Source organism: Tachypleus tridentatus, chromosome 7 (assembly GCF_004210375.1).
Source record: "Tachypleus tridentatus isolate NWPU-2018 chromosome 7, ASM421037v1, whole genome shotgun sequence".
Taxonomy (NCBI): domain Eukaryota; kingdom Metazoa; phylum Arthropoda; class Merostomata; order Xiphosura; family Limulidae; genus Tachypleus; species Tachypleus tridentatus.
In genome coordinates, this window is record NC_134831.1 from 61,863,494 (window position 1) to 61,883,967 (window position 20,474).

General features: G+C 34.3%; 1 protein-coding gene across 1 annotated transcript; it reads left to right on the forward strand.

Annotated features, from left to right (window-relative positions):
* The first annotated feature begins 8,434 nt into the window (after positions 1-8,434).
* LOC143255802 (cystatin-B-like) lies at positions 8,435-16,413 on the forward strand. The gene is made up of 3 exons (XM_076512041.1): positions 8,435-8,664; positions 13,848-13,949; positions 15,554-16,413. Exons 1-3 carry the CDS (start codon positions 8,593-8,595, stop codon positions 15,671-15,673), a joined length of 294 nt encoding a protein of 97 aa, XP_076368156.1. The 5' UTR covers positions 8,435-8,592; the 3' UTR covers positions 15,674-16,413.
* Positions 16,414-20,474: the final 4,061 nt, after the last annotated feature.

Genomic DNA, 20,474 nt, shown 5'->3' on the forward strand with positions numbered 1-20,474 from the left:
ATTCAAAGGCAATTTTTCAACCGTACTTTATTAATGGATACAATCGGTGCTAAAACTGTGTTCTTCTAATAATGTACATATATTTCACTCTTCTTCTCAGTTGAAAAAAGATTACTGAAAATTTATATATTTTCAAGCAGCAACTGGCCGTGGATAAACGTTTCCGTGGTTAAGTTAATATACATAAAATGTTGATAAAAACAATGCCAACTTACAAGTTAGGTCTCTGTCTCTAATTGATATATTTTAGTGAAATGCTCCTGTTTAAAAATTTTTAAATGAATGTCTTACTTCATAATGTTTGAAAAGAAAAATCAATTTAAGAAGATTTTCTTGGATGATATTATGCATTATGGATGCTCTAGATGATATTACGCATTGTGGATGCGTTAGATGATATTACGCATTATAGATGCGCTAGGCATAAGCAAACTAATCAATTGTTTAAAGCCTCGAGCAGTTCAAGGTTTTCTTTAATTCACTGGGACTTTGTTTTGTATTTTATTTTCATCAGAACTTTGGAATTTGCTTGTTTTACTTTGTTTTGTTGTTAAGACTAAAGCTAGACAATGGGCTTTGGGGGGGGGAATGTGTAAACATTGTGAAACTGTTCTTCTTTCACTGCATGAAAATAAACGGCTCCATAGTGAATCGGATGTTGATAGTTTATACTAGGCTGTCATCCAATCAATCATACTATACTACACCAACATACTGCTCATAAAAGAAAAAGGAAGTCGTACCAGCAGCAGTGTAACTATATATTCACGACTTTCAGTGCAGTGTGCCTCACGAGAAGCGTGTAGAAATCGTTTTTTTTTTTCATGCTATTGAAGACACATTTTATGCATCAGTGACAAGTTTGTGAAAACTCAGAAGAGGATACGTAAAGCTATTACTATTGATAATATAAGTAGTGCAGAAAGCCAAAATTGATGATAAATAAATATAACAATACAGAACAAAAATTGTCAGTGACCCAGATGTAATTACAAGTGTGAACGTTACTTCCAGAATGATAAGGTATGTATCAGCGTAATGTAGCTTCATTGGATGAGTTGCTGTTTAAATACTGCTGTTTAGCAAACGTAACTAAAACAGAAGTTAAACATTTACATCAGACTTTCAATAATGAAGTGATTAAAACTGGAACGTTCTTTGTATATGAATCCATATTCAAATATTTGACAACAAATAATTTTATTAAAAGGCGGAGAGATGAATAGTATCACTTTTAAGATTAAACATCTCGAATAACATCCTAATTAGACAAAACTATATACAAAATAAACTATTCTTGTAATTACAGAGATAAACAGGGAGCGATTTGAAAAGGACGGGGGCAAAACTTCTGGAACACAAGAAACAAAATATATAATAAAAAAATTAAAAATAATAAACTCAAGTATTAAAGTTTTAAAAGATATGTATTAACTTACAGTAAAAGTTAAATATAACAGTCATGCATTAAAACACAAAATACTTGTTTTGTTTTGAATTTCGCGCAAAGCTACTCAAGGGCTATCTGCGCTAACTGTCCCTAATTTAGCAGTGTAAGACTAGAGGGAAGGCAACTAGTCATCACCACCCACCGTCAACTCTTGGGCTACTCTTTTACCAACAAATAGTTAGATTTACCGTCATATTATAACTCCCCTATGGAGCATGCATGTTTGGTACGACGGGGATTCAAACCCGCAACCCTTGGATTACGAGTCGAACGCCTTAACCCACCAGGCCGTGCCGAGCCCGATTTTTTGTGAAGCATACAATTGTCTTTTTTTTTTCTTCAATTCTGAAATTATGGAGTTTCACCAAGTATCGACAGTTTCAAGTATCAATTAAATATTTTTGTTTTGTTTTAGAGCAAAACCACAAAAAGTTATCTACTGTGTACACTACGGTGAATTAGTCTCCAGCATTGTAAGTCTGTAAACTTATAGCTATCCCATTGCGGGACTAGACCCATAATTGGACCTGTGGCATGATTCAATGGTGTGAAAGTCAATAGGGAGAAGTTAACTTGTAAATATAAGGTAAAATGATGAAGCAATGAAATATGCTTGAAATGTTCTAGATATGACATAGAACGTGATGATTTAAGTGTAGCAATTCAGTTAAACCATGGGTAAAGATCGGATGAAGGAGAACTTATTCAGAGATATTCCAATCAATTTGACATACCAGTTGAATCGGAGATTCGTCAGTTAATTACTACAATAACAGCAAATCATTAAAATGGACCAATAGTATTGTTATTTTAAAAAAGACAGATTGGAATAACACACACACACACACACACACACACAAAGAATCATTAGTTTCATTATCTTGTGAAGCTATCAGCACAATAAAGCCCGAAGATGCAATATTGAAGTTTATGCATGAAAGATGATGTTCCTAGAGATTTTCAAATTACAAATGCTACAATGTAATGAATAGTAAAAATAATAAAAACGATATAACGCCTATATGGTACTATTATGATATAATACATACATATTTCGTCATGCTACATTTCATTAATATTTAACATTTTTCTCTTGTTTAGTTTTAGAAGTTGTGCCGAATTTAATTTATCTTGATCTATCAAAGTAGCCCTTAGTTACCAGTTTCCGAAGTAACGGTCCCCCAGTGGTACAGCAGTATGTCTAAGAACTTAAAACTATATAAACCTGGTTTCGATACCCATAATGGACAGAGCTCAACTAGCCCATTATGTAGCTTTGAGCTTAAGTACAAACGAAAAGAAACCCTGTTAACCATAATATGAAATTGAACCAAATAATTTATAAATACAACTCTTTATGCATACAAAAATATATCAAACGAAAGCTTTTAAGACTTGTGAATCATAATTCAATGCATGGCTTTTCAAGCTATGCTTCGCGGGGAAATTTCAGAATGTGTAATATTTTTTGCTAAAACCATAAAATTGAATCAGAATACACTATATAAAAAGTATTGAATAACAGTAGTTTGCAAAAGCAAAGTTAAAACACTCCAAATTAAAAAATCCAACTTCCGAGTATTTCAAAAGAAAATGTTTGCAATTAAATGTTGAGAAACTACATTTCGTTCGTTTGTCCATCAGGACAACAAAGTTGCTCTTATTGCTTTATATCGCGTTAGTTACCATATTGCAACTGCAGGTGAAGCTCATACAATTGCAGAAGATTCTATAAAACCATGCGCAAAAGATTTGATAGAGTGCACGATTGATGATAAATTTCTTAAAAAATTAACTCTGTGCCTCTTTCTGACAACTTGGTTTCTTGAAGAATCAAGGATATGTCAGCAAATTGTTTAACGGAGCTAATAAGGCGAGTAAAAGAGAGTTCAACTTTTTCGCTTCAGATGGATAAATCAACAGATGTTGCAAGCTATACGATGTTGCTTGTGCTTGCTCTCTGTATTCACAAAGCTAGTTTTGAAAGAGACATGCTAATTTGTAAACCTTTGCCTACTCAAACAACATGCAAAGATCTATTTAAAATGATCGATTTATTAATAAAAGAACATGAGATCCAATGGCATGTTTGCTCAAGTATTTGCATTGATGGGGCTGCAGCTATGATTGAAAAATTTTTAGGTGTAGTGGTATGCATAAAAAGGAAAAACCCGGACATCGAGAATATCCACTGCTGTTTTCATCGTCATGCACTTGCGATGAAACGAATGCCAGAATACTTAAAAGCGATATTGGGTGATGTCATAAAAATAGTAAATTTTATAAAATCAGGACCACTCAATGTGAGGATCTTCAGTTTACTCTGGGAGGATATGGGAAGTTTGCATAAAAATTTGCTGTTTCATACTGAAGTCCGATATCTTTGTCGGGGAAAAGTGCTTGCTCAGTTTTACGAACTGTGTGAAGAGATAGGTTTCTTTTTATCTGAATTCCATTTTGAACTTGCATATAAATTAAGGAACAAATACTGGATACAGAAAATGGCTTATCTTTCGGACGTATTTACCTATCTAAATGAAATGAATGCTACAATGCAGGGTACCAGGGTAACGTACTTCAAAGCTCAGAGAAAAATGGAAGCGCTTCAACGTAAGCTAAAACTTTGGGGCGAATGTATACTTATGGAAGAACTTGATTGTTTCGAAAAATCTCAATGGTTTCTTTTATTTGTGAATGAAATTTCTTCTGTGCCACAGGAAAGCTAAATTAACGAAATCCTTCAAATACATTAGAATACTGCAAATAATTTGTGAATAAAGCTAAGTGAAGAGGTGTGTGTTTTTTTTATAGCAAAGCCACATCGGGCTATCTGCTCAGCCCACCGAGAGGAATCGAACGCCTGATTTGAGCGTTGTAAATCCGGAGACATACAGCTGTACTAGCGGGGGGCAAGTGAAGAGGAAAACTGTAAAATAAAACTGAGGGTTAAACATACATATTTTCATTCCATAAGTTGATAACCTCTTCCATGTTGATAGTGACTAAAATAGCATCTCATTTTTAACACCAATTAATAATGAAAAAGAATGGTCAGTACGAATATTTGAAAATACTTGTCAGAAATAAATATACTTTTATCAACTATTTATCAAGAACAAATAATATATATATATATGTTCTAATTTTTAAAAATTATTATCCAACTTGGCTTCTCTTTTATCTGGCAATTTCTAAAATTTTGAATATAATAAAACAAAAATAGTGCAGAAGAGCATATTTTTGCGGTTCCTACATAACAGCTATGCAACAACTAATCTTTGAGATCTTTCAAAGTCGCGTACCAGAGAGGATAGTCCACGTCTATTAATGTGGGAGCTGAAGGGACATCCAATATCATTGAATTTGATAGTAAACGGAGTCTTAATGTGAGAACCTCCAGCTCAATAGTTGGAGTAAGACAAAACTTAAAATGTCTTCCTCCTTCAAATACTAAGATAACTTTCCAAACATAAAGTACATGCATTATAACTTCTTTATAGTTCAATTTCTGGAGGCTGTCTTATTCATTTATTTTTTTGTATAATATTAAATTTAGTTGAGGCTGATTTGATTATGTACTGACATATACTGTAATAACAGCAAGAATATCAATCATGGTCAAAATAATTTTTAACTGAAAAATCTTAGTTTAGCTAAAGTGTGCCTGAGTTTACTGATTTCATAATGTGGGCGAAACGTACAAGGTTAAGCAGCTGGTTGATGGCAACATATTATAATACAAAAGCTAACTAAACATAATATATGTTTATATTATGACAATAGTACTGTATGTGAGCCAAAAAGGAAGACTGTCTAAGGTAATTTTAAACGTGAAATATATATTACAATATATGTGTGTAGTAATTTACATGTATGGATGAATACATTTTTGTGTTGTTGTACACTGTATGGACACTGCATAAAGTCAGAAGACAAAGTGAGAATGTTAACATAACTCTCATGATTTTTGAGAAAAACTCTGGGTTCAAGAGAGTGTTTTCCATAGTCCTTGCCACATTTTCAGACCAAACCATCACCTCGACTGCATGTTATTCCCTTCCCTTGTAAGTTGCATGTGGTAGTTGATTTTGCTCTTTTACATTGATCATAATATCGAACTTTACATTAACAGGTACTCAGATGAAAAAGCATCTTAAACATAAACTCAACAATAACAAATCCAGGGCTAGTGTCAAAAGACTGACTTTTTAATTGTGGTTTTCAAGTTAAAAAGTATTAGCAAGGACAACAACTCCAGAAATGTTGTGCATAGAATAAATTAAACACAATAGCAAAGAAAAAGTCCATACACAAGTGAAGAAACAAGTATTTATGTGCAATGTGGTATTTTAATGAATGGATATCCAGCAGATTAAATAGATAGGGTCTGCAAAACAGCAGTACAATGAATACTGAATTATAGTGTGTTGGTTCATGCCTCTTTGAACACTGATTGGGTTCATCTCAAAGATTGTTTTGTTTGTTTTGTTTTTGAATTTCGCGCAAATCTACACGAGAGCTATCTGCGCTAGCCGTCCCTAATTTAGTAGGGTAGGACTAGAGGGAAGGTAGTTAGTCATCACCACTCACCGCCAACTCTTGAGCTATTCTTTTACCAGCAAATAGTGGGATTGATTGTAACATGATAACACCCCCACAGTTGAAAGGACGAGCAAGTTTGGAGCGACGGGGATTCGAACCCGCGACCCTCAGATTATGAGTCGAACACCTTAACCCACCTGGCCATATCGGGCGTCATCTTAAAGAAACAGTTCACAAACAAAATGCAAAATAAAACTGTTGTTATTAACAATAAATACAATTTGCAAGGAAAGCAAGGGTAAGTGATAATAATAGGTGTGTGGTACTGGTATGTAGAAAGAAACCTGTATTCATTTTCTTTCACCATTTCAGTGTGAGCTCCTTTCTTTAAGTTAAACCCTATAACTTGAAATAATCTAAAATTTTGAGAACGTTATCAAACATATCTTAAAAGAGAAGTTTATTTCTTTGTTTTTGAATTTCGCGCAAAGCTACACGAAGGCTATCTGCGCTAGCCGTCCCTAATTTAGCAGTGTTAGACTAGAGGAAAGGCAGCTAGTCATCACCACCCACCGCCAACTCTTGGGCTACTCTTTTACCAACGAATAGTGGAGTTGGCCGTCACATTATAACGCCTGCACGGCTGAAAGGACAAGCACGATTGGTGCGACGGGGATTCGAACCCGCGACCTTCAGATTACGAGTCGAGTGCCTTAACCACCTGGCCATGCCGGGCCGTAAAAAAAAGAGCCTGACTTTAAATAGTGAAATACAATAATATAAACAAAATCAGGCTGTTCACAGAATACACTTGCCCAGATGACATTAATTTACTTCATATTCACGCGACTCGGCGTGGCCAGGTGGCTATAGAGCTTGATTCTTAATTTGAGGGTCGCGGGTTCGAACCCCTATGACACCAAACATGCTCACTCTGTCAGCCGTGGTGCAATTATAATGTTTCAGTCAATCCCACTATTCGTTGGTAAAGAGTAACTCAAGAGTTGGCGGTGAATGGTGATGACTAGCTACCGTCTCTCTAGTCTTACATTGCTAAATTAGGGACGGCTATCTCAGACAGTCCTCGTGTAACTTTGTGTGAAATTCAAAAACAAACAAATACACATACTCACACTTGAATACGGGGACGGGAAGTCTCAAACCATTACACATTTCATTGATATAAAAGAAACTATCTATTTTTGAGCACCAAAAGTGAAATGACAGTTATTTTTCTGCAAGAAACACCATTGATAATTATTTAATGTGCCCAGTTCCACACGTAGCGGCCTGGCATGGCCTAGCGCGTAAGGCGTGCGACTCGTAATCCGAGGTTCGCGGGTTCGCGCCCGCGTCGTGCCAAAACATGCTCGCCCTCCCAGCCGTGGGGGCGTTATAATGTGACGGTCAATCCCACTATTCGTTGGTAAAAGAGTAGCCCAAGAGTTGGCGGTGGGTGGTGATGACTAGCTGCCTTCCCTCTAGTCTTACACTGCTAAATTAGGGATGGCTAGCACAGATAGCCCTCGAGTAGCTTTGTGCGAAATTCCAAAAACAAAAACCAAACCAACCATCCACACGTAGCTAACTTGAGAAAAAATTATTGTTAACTTAGCAGCTGCTTGTTTCCACATTGAATTAAAAAATAAACAAACATAAACACACACACAAAAGAAATAACTAAATATTAACTGAGAAAGTAGCAAGCTATGGTTAATTCTGTATTACAATAGTAAGAGTAGTTATTGAATATACTAGACTTGCCAGACTACAGCTTTCCATTTATTTCTGTTGACTGATGAGCTGAAGACTGAACCTTTTCACACACTCGTGTAGAGAACAAGGACAAAACGAATTATGACATTTCACAGTCTGAGATAAGACATTAATTAGTTCCAAGTGCACTATTCTGTAACCCAAAGTTATGCAAGTCACCAACAATTTCAAATAACATCTACAGTGACGAAAAACACCAATTTATACCATTTTTTAGAAGTGCATATGAAGTGTCTCCAGAAATGAACACAGAAGAGGGTCAAAATGTTACAAAATTCTAGCCGTTGCAATGTGTAAGCTCTACCTCAGTAAAAATAATAACACATATTTACAACTTCTTGATTTCCTGTTAATGAACATAGCATAACTACGTGCATAAGAACTGCGTTAAAAATTAAGAAAAATTATTTGAATGTATTTTTATTGGTTATGAAAAAGTGAAATTAATATATATATCAGTCAGAAGTCACAACAAATCTGGTTCTTATATCCATGTAGCTCAACTACATGTGATAGATTAGATCGATGAATATAGTCTGTTTTACTAATTGGTAATATAATTGACAATCAAATTATTCATTGGTCCAAATTGATATTATGTATTACATCACTTTTTTATACATCCCTGTATAATTTATTTTTCAATATGTTCAAATACCAGATGGCATAAAAATCAAACCGGAACTTTGTGATTTACAAGCATGTGATGTTTATGACCAAAGCGACAAAGAGTGATTTTACTTTCCAATATTCAGGATTAAATTAGGATTGGCAGAAGAAATACATTTCTTAAATAGTTTTTACTTTTAGTATTGTATTGAAATATGTCTTCCAGATGTGGTGGAACTAGTGCATTAAAGGAAGTTGATGATGTCGCTCGTGAAATTTGCGAAAAGGTACTTATGTCTTTGTTCAGAAGTGTGTACAGTTTCAACCCTTAAACAGCGGCCATCATCAACTGATGCTGCATCTTCAACATTCCAGCTATTTAAGGGTTAATATTATTAATGTCAGTAGCATTACAAAAGAGAAATAACTAACGTTGAACTGACCTTACTGTAACATTAATAGTGCAAGTTAACTTAGCAGTTAGCTACAGTAAGGTCTGTTGGACGTTAGTTGTTTGTTTTATAACGCTACTGACGTTAATACTAATATTAAACAATGTTAAAAGTTTCGAGATTCATTCATTTAAATTTAGTAATAAATGAGAGTGTGAATTTGAACCAGGGTACAGTTTTATGCAAACATTTGCAGAAAACACTTGCACTGCTGAACAGTGAATCTGTAGATACATGAAAGAAGCATTTCATATGTTTGAAGATATTTTTAAAAACTACATCTAACTTTTACCCAGACCATCTATGATGATTGGTTTTAACTTAACTGAGTCGTAGGACTGATAAATAGTGGACTTATCTAAAATATTTAAACATAATTAATGCCTAAAAGTAATCAGTCCTTTGCTGAAAGAGTTAAGGTATTTGGAAAGCTGAAATTAATAAATACAGTTAACCTGGTTACACAGTTATGAACATGTGAATTTTGATTATTCTGTTTTTCAGAGTGTTTAGCATCAGATAGGTCTGGTCTTACTTGATACAAAGGCAATGTATTTCATAATTGAATGTTATTTTGACATGACGGTACTTTTTGACAATTTAATACAAACCATTTTGAAACTAATCAACTTATTAATAATGACTTGTATATTTGATGCAACCAATTTGTTCAATAACAGTGTTTTTATCTCAAGCTAATTTGCAAAATCATTTACTTAGATTGATTACAGTTAATTAAAATTATTTCTTAAAGTAACATTTTAGTTAAGTATAAAAAAAATATCCTGATGTCCATCTAAGCCTTCCAATCCACTAAACTAAACTTTGAAATAAAACTAAAACACTCATAGCCAACCCTTATCATTAAAATTTTATCTGCCCTCCCTTAAGTTCTACAGGGTGTACGAAAAGTCACTGTGCAGTTTTGTAATCATATTTTATTCAGTCTATTTCAAGCCAGCAACTGATAGCAGTGTTTAGAAACAAAATAAGAAGGATCCAGGCCTATATTGATGCCAACAGGGGTTACTTTCAACATTGTGTATAATTGTCATTCACATTTATTTCCTGTATTCTATATTGAAACATGTCTATTAATAAATATGTAAATGCACAGTGACTTTCCGAACACCCTGTATTAAATATACCACATCCACTACATTTGAAGGCAACCCATTCCAAAGATGTTATATTATTTTAGAAAAATAGCTGTCTTTGCTGAAGGTAACTTCTACCTTGTCGAAATTTGTCTCCTAGTCTTACTATTTTTATCGGTAAAAAAGAAGTTAAAAGTAAATTAGCATTGTTTCTAGTAGGTTTTAGACTAATTGGTGATAAAAACAGTCCTGAACTGTTTCTAAACTTATCTCCCTCATGATTTGGATTTACTTGTAAAATTTTCCAGTTTTATGCTGAAATTAAAATATCCTATAATTTTGATCTTAATATCAGTGTAGTGTTTCTCATTCATTTCATCAGTTTCAGTTGGTGCTTTGACAAGTCTCTACTGAAATGTTTCTTTCCATATATGTACTAACAGAAATCCAGATAGATGGTCTCTAATTTTTGATATCCTCATCTTCAACAGAACGTAACATTTTACTTATAGAAGGCAGTCACCCCTTTTCTTTAGTATTCTGTTTTTGTTAAATGACTTAATGTTTATTTCAAAGAAATTTTTGTCATAAAAATTGTCTACATGTAATAAGTTTGTTGCTATAGCAGCTGAGTATAGGTGTCGGCCCTCAAGATTATCGCTTGAGTATATGCTACTACAACCAAGATGTACACCAGTGATTTTTTCAGTACTCATTGCTACAACTTCCTACTCACTCCTTTTATCTGTACTAGTAAAAAAACTACCCTACAGGTTTCTCTGCTTGTAATTACTAATCATAGTATTCCTATATTGTTGAAAAAAAATGAGTGAACATTAAAAAAGGGTTTCTTCTGAGAAATGTATGGAAAAAAAAATGTTTGAACTGTTGTATAAATTGTACTGTTTTCATATATTAAAACTGGTAACCTTTTTGGAAAAAAATAACTATTTTAAGAACTCCATTTTTTAGAATTATTTTTACAAATTACATCAGTAAAGATATAATAAAACTTCCTCATAGCTGACACTGACATTCCTATCTGTTTTATCCAGTTTTCCTGCCTTTGTATTACCATTATGACTCTCCTGTGGTACTTGTCCAACATGCAACTCTTTTCTGAGACCCCACATCTCCTGAAGGATTTTCAAGGGATACATTTTCCCTGATTATCTCTACATTAGTGTGGTTATTATCTTTGGCTCTCTCCCTTCACATGTGGTTTCTTTGCTGTTGGGATCTTCTGTGGAGGGACTGTTTTGTCTCAGGTTCCTTTATCATTTGCTCATCTCGAGGTTTTGCAGAAGATTTGCAGAATTTTCTCCATTGTTCTGTTTTGGGGGATATTACTGAAAATTTGGAATCTGTGAGGAACCATTCCACCTTTTCATTATTAGGTGCTCACTTGTCTCATTTTGAGCCCCTACAACCATCAGTTACCACACCATCTCATGAACCCTTATGTTCTTTACCTATTCCTACCACTAGAGGCTCCACCATTTGTTGTATTTCATTCTGTAAGTTTTATCAGTAGCAGCAATGATGGTGACTGCCCTTTAGGTTTCAGTCCAATAGAGCCTTTGGTTGGCAGATTTTGTTAACCTGTGGTGAAAATTTGATGTTGATCCTCTGGTTATCCAGGCTTTGTCTAAGGAACTTCTTTCCAATTCTTTTCCTTCCTCTTGTGTGCTCAGACAGGATTAGACCTAATGGTACCTTTGTCTATCTTTTCATTTGACTTCTTCTGTGGATAGTTTCAGTAATTCATGCCACTCTGTATGATGTCCTTTTTATTGCTCCTTACTGTTTAACACTGCCGTGGTTTCCTCATCTACTTCAATTCCATCGTGCTTCTTCCTTGTTTCTCTCTCTCTCTTTCCCTTCTATGTCAATGTTGGTCACTGGTGATACACCTCACCTTTCCTACCTTCCATCTTCACACCTAACGTTTATCAGGTCCTTGGCAAGGAGATCTGGGATGTCTGGGTGGATTGGTTCTTTTTTAGCAGTTTCCAATTGCCCTTCCTCAGTGGCAGTATAGTTATGAATGGAATGTCTTCTGCTGTTGGTCTTTATTGGGGTTCTTTCCCTTCTTGATCCACTGTTTCCTTTTATTATGAGTTTTTCACTTGAATATTCTATCATAGAACTTCAGTTTTATCTGTTGCTATTTATTGAGCTTTCTTATCTCACATGTTCTATTTTTACTGGTACCATTAAATGTATATCTTGCCTCTTTTCTTTTGTGTTCCTTCCAGTTTGTAGACCTCTTTGTCAAGCAGTTCTTCCAGATTATGATGTCAGTGTGGCTCTTCACTGCTACCCTTTACCTCTGTTTGAACCACTGTTCTCTTGTTCTTTGTTTTACTTGTCCCTTAATGACTTAGTTCTTACTCTTGTTGGCCTATGGGTTTTGTCAGTTTGTTATATTTGGTATTGGAGTTTCGCTCTCTTTGTACCATTCCATCTTTATTTCCTACAACTTTGGAGGATTGTGAGGGAATGTTTGTTTTTTTTGTTTTTTGACCTGTTTTACTTCCTACCATCTCTTACCTTTATTCCCTGTGTGATCTGTATAGGCTTCTGTGTCCAGTTTGGGCTTTTCATTGTTAAATTGTCTGCACAACTAATGATGTACACACAAATCTAATTTATTGCAGTGGCATTCCCCTTTTTCATTAAGGATTCTGCTCTGTAGTGGGTATTGTCTGTCCATGTATACTTAATATATTTAAAAATTGAACTGTGTGACCATAATAAGATTATAAAATGCAAGATACTCATGGCCAGTAACACATACTCTTGAGATGGGGTGCTCCACGAGGTCACTAGTATGTTTTTGGCTTGTAATGTATTTTCTTCATTAATATGCTTGTGGGGATGGATAGCTGCCTATTCCTGCCACCCCTTTGATTAAATAAATCAAGAGAGGTCTACTTTTCAAAATATGGTTTCTGTAATCACCCATTGCACTGTCTGGTGTTGCCATTCCTCCAGACTTGCCACCATTATTTTATCCTCTGTTATTTTTCTAGTGGAGTATGGGAATCCTTGCCACTTTCCAGTTCTGAACTGCTGGGGTGGTAGAGAGATCATCCTGAATGTGGTCACTCAATAGTTAACAAAAACTAAAATATCCATTCAGTGGAGAGTAGGGTAATCAGCGATGTCGAGAAAACCCACTTGTAGAGAAATGTATATGTAAAGCGGCTCATTTGGGTTGAGAAAATATTTTACGTAGAAGGTCAAAACGTTGTTCGCTCCTCTACATAAAATATTTTCTCAACCCAAACGAGTCGTTTTTACACACACACACACACACACACACACACACACACACACACACACACACACACACACACATATATATATATATAGGGTAATGATGTTCAGCTAATATAGGTGTAATGTAGTCTTCCACTTGTGAGCTCCATTTCTGTTTGGTGGGCTCTGAGTGTTTCTGTGGCTATGTCTGAGGGGTAAAGTCTTACCTTTATCAGTGTGTTTTTTCCTGTACTTCCATCATGCTCCTTAATTTGTGTAATGAAGTTGTTAACCCTCACTAAGAACTTATGACTAAGCTGTCATTGTTGTACCAAATTCATATATAAAACAAATACCACCTCTTTTTTTTCTTTTGTAGTTTTAGGCTTTTTACCAATTATCTGACTCTAAGTAGTAAAAGTTAAGAAAAAAAACTCTTAATCAGTTTAGTGCATAATTTCATATTTTCAGTGTTCATATGCAATGTCTTTTCAATATTTATTTCTTTTATTTCATTCCTCAGGAGAAAAATTGTGTACAATAAATTATATATATTCAGCCCTTTTGTTTGTTGCAGTGCTGAAATCTATTATGAGACTTTCATGTGTCATGTAATTATTTAATTTTCAAAATAATTTAAAGAATTGTCTTTTACAGATCAGAGAGATGATAGAAGAAAAAGCAGGGAAATCCTTTGCTGAATTTACACCAGTCAGCTACAGAAGTCAGATTGTGAATGGAGTGAACTATTTTATTAAGGTAAAACTTTTGTCCATAATATCTGTGTTGTATATACTCCATTAACTTGAGTTCTATGCAAAATCTTCTACAATACATGCAAAAATATTGGCCATCATTAGCACTAAGGCCACTGACTTTTGGATGAGTAATGGTACAGATGTATAGGATGTTCAAGTCAATTAGGTTCTACAAAACAAGTGAAATATTTTTTGCCATACCTTTTATTCAATTAGATGGTTTAACATATAAGAGTAAAATAATTTATTATGATGTAGATGTATTAACCAAATGCTTCTGAAATTCCTAACTTCTTTTCACAACACAGTTGGCAGTCTTAAATAGCTAGAACATTAGCTCTGTGCCCAGGTGAGGATCAGAGTGTGCATGCATTCTTACGGAGTGCCATTTATGATGATGAGAAGCCCACTTGAAGTAAAAATGTATTCTAAAAATGGCTGGTATGGTTAATACCCATATGAGCCACTTCTAATAACACTCACCTTCTCACAACTATCTACAGGTAGTGAAGGGTGGTACGAATGTGGAACATTGTGGACTTGAGTGCCCACAACTTTCTCTTTTATTATGCTTTATTTTTTTACATAGATTTTTTATTTCTTTATGCATGAGGCTTTTTTCAGTGGTGGTTAAAAGGGATAATGTGTATCCTTACCATCATGTGAGTCCTATTTCTGAAATCACATCCAGAAACATTATAACCTGTGTCCCAATTAAGGTTCTGTTTCATAATAGCTTTGGTCTTAATGTTTGTAATACAGTTCTTTCCTTTGATATATTAACTGTTTCAATAATTTTTATGTTTATATATTTCGCTCTTATGTGGGATCTATGTAGCATTCAAACAGGTTTTCTTACCATTAATGTATTATCATGAATTTAAAAGTAAAACATTTTTAGATGTACAGGCATGAGAAATGTGGTAGCACAACTGTTTTATCACCACAGTGACTATAATATTTAGACAATTGCAACAACTAGAGCACAAGCTACAATATAATTAGACAACATGTGTGATAGACTGGTATTCCTGATGTATTGAAAATAATACAATTTAATTCTAATTAATGTATGAAAACAAAATCTTGGATTAAGTAATCTAATGTTGTCAAATTTATATTGTAGATTGTGCTCTAGTTATTACAGTTGTCTAAATATCATAGTCACTGTGGTGATAAAACAGTTAAGCTATTACATTTCTTATGACGACATCAGGTTAATCGCATGGCAGCCTCAAATTCAGAACACCTTCCTTTGTTCCTCTGTACCTTGGAATAAGCTCACATAGTTATAAGTGAAAAGTGTAAGTCATTTTATGCAAACAATTGTTTCATGAATTTCATGTGACCAGGGCTGTACTAGCCCCATGTGAATATATGTTGAATTCACAGTTGTATCCCAAATTCAGAATTGAGTAATCCTGGCAATCAGGACAGTTGTTTCACACACCTGATTATCTGATCTTAACACATAGAAAATTTATAGTTTATCAGTATAATTAAAACTAACATCATTTGGAAATGCAATGTAGGTTTAACAGTATTTATATTATTATTGGTATAATATTTTACATCTTTGTAATACTGTGCAATATTTCAATTTAGGTGAAGGTTTCAGAAGGTGACTACTTGCATGTCAGAGCACACAAGTCCTTTCAGGAAGAAGTAACCCTGGCAAACTATCAAGAAGGAAAAACTCATGATGATGAAATTGAATATTTCTGAAAAAGCCTGAACTGCGATGTTACAAATTTTTCATCTGGTCTTGTATCCAGATGATATTCTTGTATTGTTATAATTTCAGTAATATACAGGATTGAAAGTAATTAATTACATCTTATACGTGATTATATTTTAATGACAACACTCAGAGTAATTAGTGAATTTTTCTAGTTCACTACAACAACTTAATAATGGTTAGTACATTAATAGTTTGATAACTTAACATTAAGACAATTATTAAACAAATCACACTTTACGCTAATTATATTTTATTAACTGAAGTACTTGCATACCTTGTAAAGTTAAAACCTGTTGAACTATATTTCGTGTCACTTTTTTATAACTTAAGCAGTTTATCACTAATGTTGTAACTGATAAATCCTGTATACTTTCATTATGTCTTTAATAATTAATAAAACTCCTATACATGAGGATGTTTAACATGCAAGTTAATCTGTGAAAACTGTATCTTAAGAATAACATTGAAACACATGTTTACTTCTTAACATAAAAGAAATTTGCTAACCTTTAACCTTTCCATTATAACCATTGTGAAATAATTACAGTAACATAATTGAAAAATGAGAATTTTTTTCTAGTTGTCATGAAAATTCAATGGAAAATGTGTGTGTGTATATATATATACACACACACACACACGAAAATATGCTTTGTCTGACAAGCACCAAGTATGGCACAGTATAATGCTGCTTTTGAGAATAAACTATATGTGTGAAACCTAATTTTGTATTGTAAGCTTTTTATTACATAGTTCACATTTCTATCAATTCAACAACATTAAGGTTCTGAGTGGCTGATAACAACAGTGTTATGATCACTTATTTCCTTGTAGCAGCAGAAAAGAGAAAACACTGAATTTTTAATGTGAAACCTCACAATAACCTAAAAATGAAATGTATATATCAGTATTGATACATAAGCATTAATAAACCTGTTTATTTCTAAACATAAAGAAAATTACCTGAACAATATATTTGTTAAATGTTCTGGTATTTTTTAAAACTAAAATCATGTATATTTTGTTTCTTTACTTGAAAGCCCATTTGTTAAAAGTTTCCGTATATTCTGATATTAATATTTGGAAGCAAGTTTCTTTTTTTGTAGTGAAAAAACTTGCATAAAATTAAGTAGTTTCTAGAATTAGATTACTGTTTGCAATTTTGTGTATATACACACACACACATGCACACTCTAACTGTAATTTTAAAAAATAGCAAATTCAGCCCTCTGACTAATGATAATTTGTTATAAACATTAACATGCTCAAACAAGAATACAAAATGCTGCACCAATGAAAAGTGTGTATATAGCTACTTAATAAAATGAAGTAATGTATCCAATTTTTAAATAACTTAAAAGGTAACAAATTTCCTTTATAAATACTGTTTTATTACTGAGTTTGTATTTCAAAAATGAAAACGCAAATGGAACAAGCCACTGAACAAATTTAGAATATGTATGGTTATTATCTTTATGTATTATGAACAAAAATGAATCCCAAACATGGTATTAATAAGAATTATCTGACAAACAAACATCTAAAGCTATTAGAAAATTTTGACCTGACAGTACAAGCAAATTATTTTTAAATATTGTGTTCATTACTGTTAAATAGATAATTGTAACTTGTTCTGAATAGAAAGATAATGAACCATCTTCAGGTAACAATTTAATTATGCTGCCACCTCGTGACTAGGTGAAACTACGATATTACGAGTCGACAATTAACCCTTTAACTGAGAGATCTTAATTATAGGTACAGTTCAAAATAATGCAAAATTTACTAAATGAACAACCTAAAGAAAGCAAAATAAAATTACACAAAATCTAGAAATGCACTAAAATTAATCCAAAATACAATAGGCCTTCAAAGTTATATACAAGAAACAAAAGTAAGTGATCCTTTCAATACAAGAAGATGAATTAAATGCTTTTAAATACGTATAACAGCACTATTCGTTCATTTCATGACAGGTTCTAAGTTAGCCAACTCTCACAGAATTGTCAAATATACATGAATGTTTAAGTTTAATGTGAAGCCCGGCATGGTCGCGTGGGTTAAGGCGTTCAACTTGTAATCTGAGAGTCGCGGGTTCGAATTGCCGTCGCATCAAACGTACTCGCCCTTGCAGCCGTGGGGGCGTTGTAATGTTTCGATCAATCCCACTATTTGTTGGTAAAAGAGTAGCCCAAGAGATGGCAGTGGGTGGTGATGGCTAGCTGTCTTCCCTCTAGTCTTACACTGCTAAATTAGGGACGGCTAGCGCAGGTAGCCCTTGTGTAGCTTTGCGTGAAATTCAAACAAAGAAGTTTAATACGACCATTATGGTTTAAATAATATGTATAGCATAGACGTTCTTTGTTTAGCTATTTTAGAAGTGATATGGTAAGTTTGTTTACGATTCATACGTTGTTTGTAATTTAAGCTATACGAGGGCTATCTGCGCTAGCCGTCCCTAACTTAGCAGTGTAAGACTAGAGGAAAGGCAGCTAGTCATCACCACACCCCGCCAACTCTTGGGCTACTCTTTTACCAATGAATAGTGGGACTGACTGTAACATTAGAACCCACTATCCACAGATTACGGGTCAGTGCCAGAATCACCTAGTCATGCAGGGCGTACGTACGTTGTGTAGTTCATTGTTTGTTTGTTTTTGAATATCGCACAAAGCTACTCGAGGGCTATCTATGCTAGCTGTCCCTAATTTAGCAGTGTAAGACTAGAGGGAAGGCAACTAGTCATCACCACCCACCGCCAACTCTTGGGCTACTCTTTTACCAACGAATAGTGGGATTGACCGTCACGTTATAACGTCTCCACGGCTGAAAGGGCGAGCATGTTTGGCGCGACGGGGATGCGAACCCGCAACCCTCAGATTACGAGTCGCACGCCTTAACACGCTTGGAAGAGGTACATTGGTTCAATAACTTGGACTTCGTCTATCAACTGGTAAACCAAACTTGATGACAAGAGAAGATCTACAATTGCTTTTAGTGTGATATATGGCTTGCAATAGTTTTAAATCATGCCAATTTCAAAAAGTTAATGGAACTGACAGTGAAAGTGCAATCAATGAAATGGGAGATAGGTCTGAACTATATTGGTAATGCCCCTTATTTTTGGCCAGACATTTGGTTCTAACTCCGAAAACCTTAAAATAGTATTAGAGTAAATAAGAAAAAGCAGGTTTGAAATTGAAACATAGAATATATGAGGTAATGTACATAGGAGTAGAATTTATATGTCATATTGTGGGTACAGAAGAGACCTGCATTCTGGTTAATCTACCAGAAAAGCGAAAGTTCCGCAGATAACACCTCATTATCTCTGTGAAATATTTGTTGCTATTACACCTTATACAACAACATAACATAAGACTGCTAGTTTTTACTAAATGGTGTAACACAAACCTGGTATACATGCTTGCACACTATTTTTCTCAAACAACTGGTTTTTCTCTTTCCAACAGTTCAAGTTGAAGCCATAAACCAGACAGTTTATATGACAGCTTCCTTAGTTCCCCCCCCCTAGTACAGCGGTATGTCTCCGGATTTACAACGCTAAAATCAGGGGTTCGATTCCCCTCGGTGGGCTGAGCAGATAACCCTTTGTGGCTTTGCTTTACAAAACACACACACGCTTCCATAGTTTTTTTAAAATCCAGTACGTCCTGTGACATCACTTGAACAACTGATAATGGATACTGGCGTAAAAATTCCAACACAAGGTCGCAATAAACTATTTTCTCCACAGGTAGTAAAAGGTGCTACTCACTTACTACTTCAAGAACAAAAAAGGCGAAGTGAACAATCATACCTGAACACCTCAGTTGGGACTAGCCCGCAATGTTTGTTGAACTGTCTTCCTTTCATCTAAATTGCTGTCACGTTAAACCAAACCAGAATAATAAACATGGCATATTTAAATTCTACATACCAGTAAACTATACCATAAATTCATCGGATTTCACTGGATTCTCATTCACACTTCGAAACTTTTACTTTTTTAACTTTCATACGAAGTTTAGTTACAAATATGTTAAATAACTATAAAGTCTAAGCGTATCAGGAAATGGAAAATACTTTTGGAAGTACAAATGAATAACACTAGCAGAAAAATTTGTCTACAAGCACTGTTTATGCTAATAATTACTAATCGCAGTGTTTATACCTCATTGGAAAAAATTAGAAAAATGAACATTTTCTAAAAAAAGGATTTTCTGGGAACTTATGCTCGGAAAAAACTGTTCCAGTTGTGCTGATATAAACTGTGATATCTTTATACCTTAAAAGCGGTACCGTTTATTCAAAAAACAAAACAGTTTTTAAGAACTCCATTTTAGTATAATGTTTACAAATTACATCAATAAACATACAATTAAAACTAGTGGAAGTCGTGTTCTTGTTGTGAGAAGAGTACTTTTATTTGAAAGTGTGTTGTATTATATAGAAATGATTGTTGCACAGACCGTAATCATTTGTGATACCATTCAATAGATGACTTCACACTGTATTTATTATTTTAACCACACACAGAGATAATTACATATACTTAAACAGGTACTTAAAATAGTTAGTTTAACGTTGTAATTTCTAAATGGCTAAGTGTGTTAAGGCGTTCGACTCGTAATCCGAGGGTCGCGGGTTCTAATCCCGGTCGCACCAAACATGCTCGCCCTTTCAGCCGTAGGAGTGTTATAATGTTACAGTCAATCCCACTATTCGTTGGTAAAACAGTTGGGCTAAATTAGGGACGTGATGTCGAGAAAACCCACTTGTAGA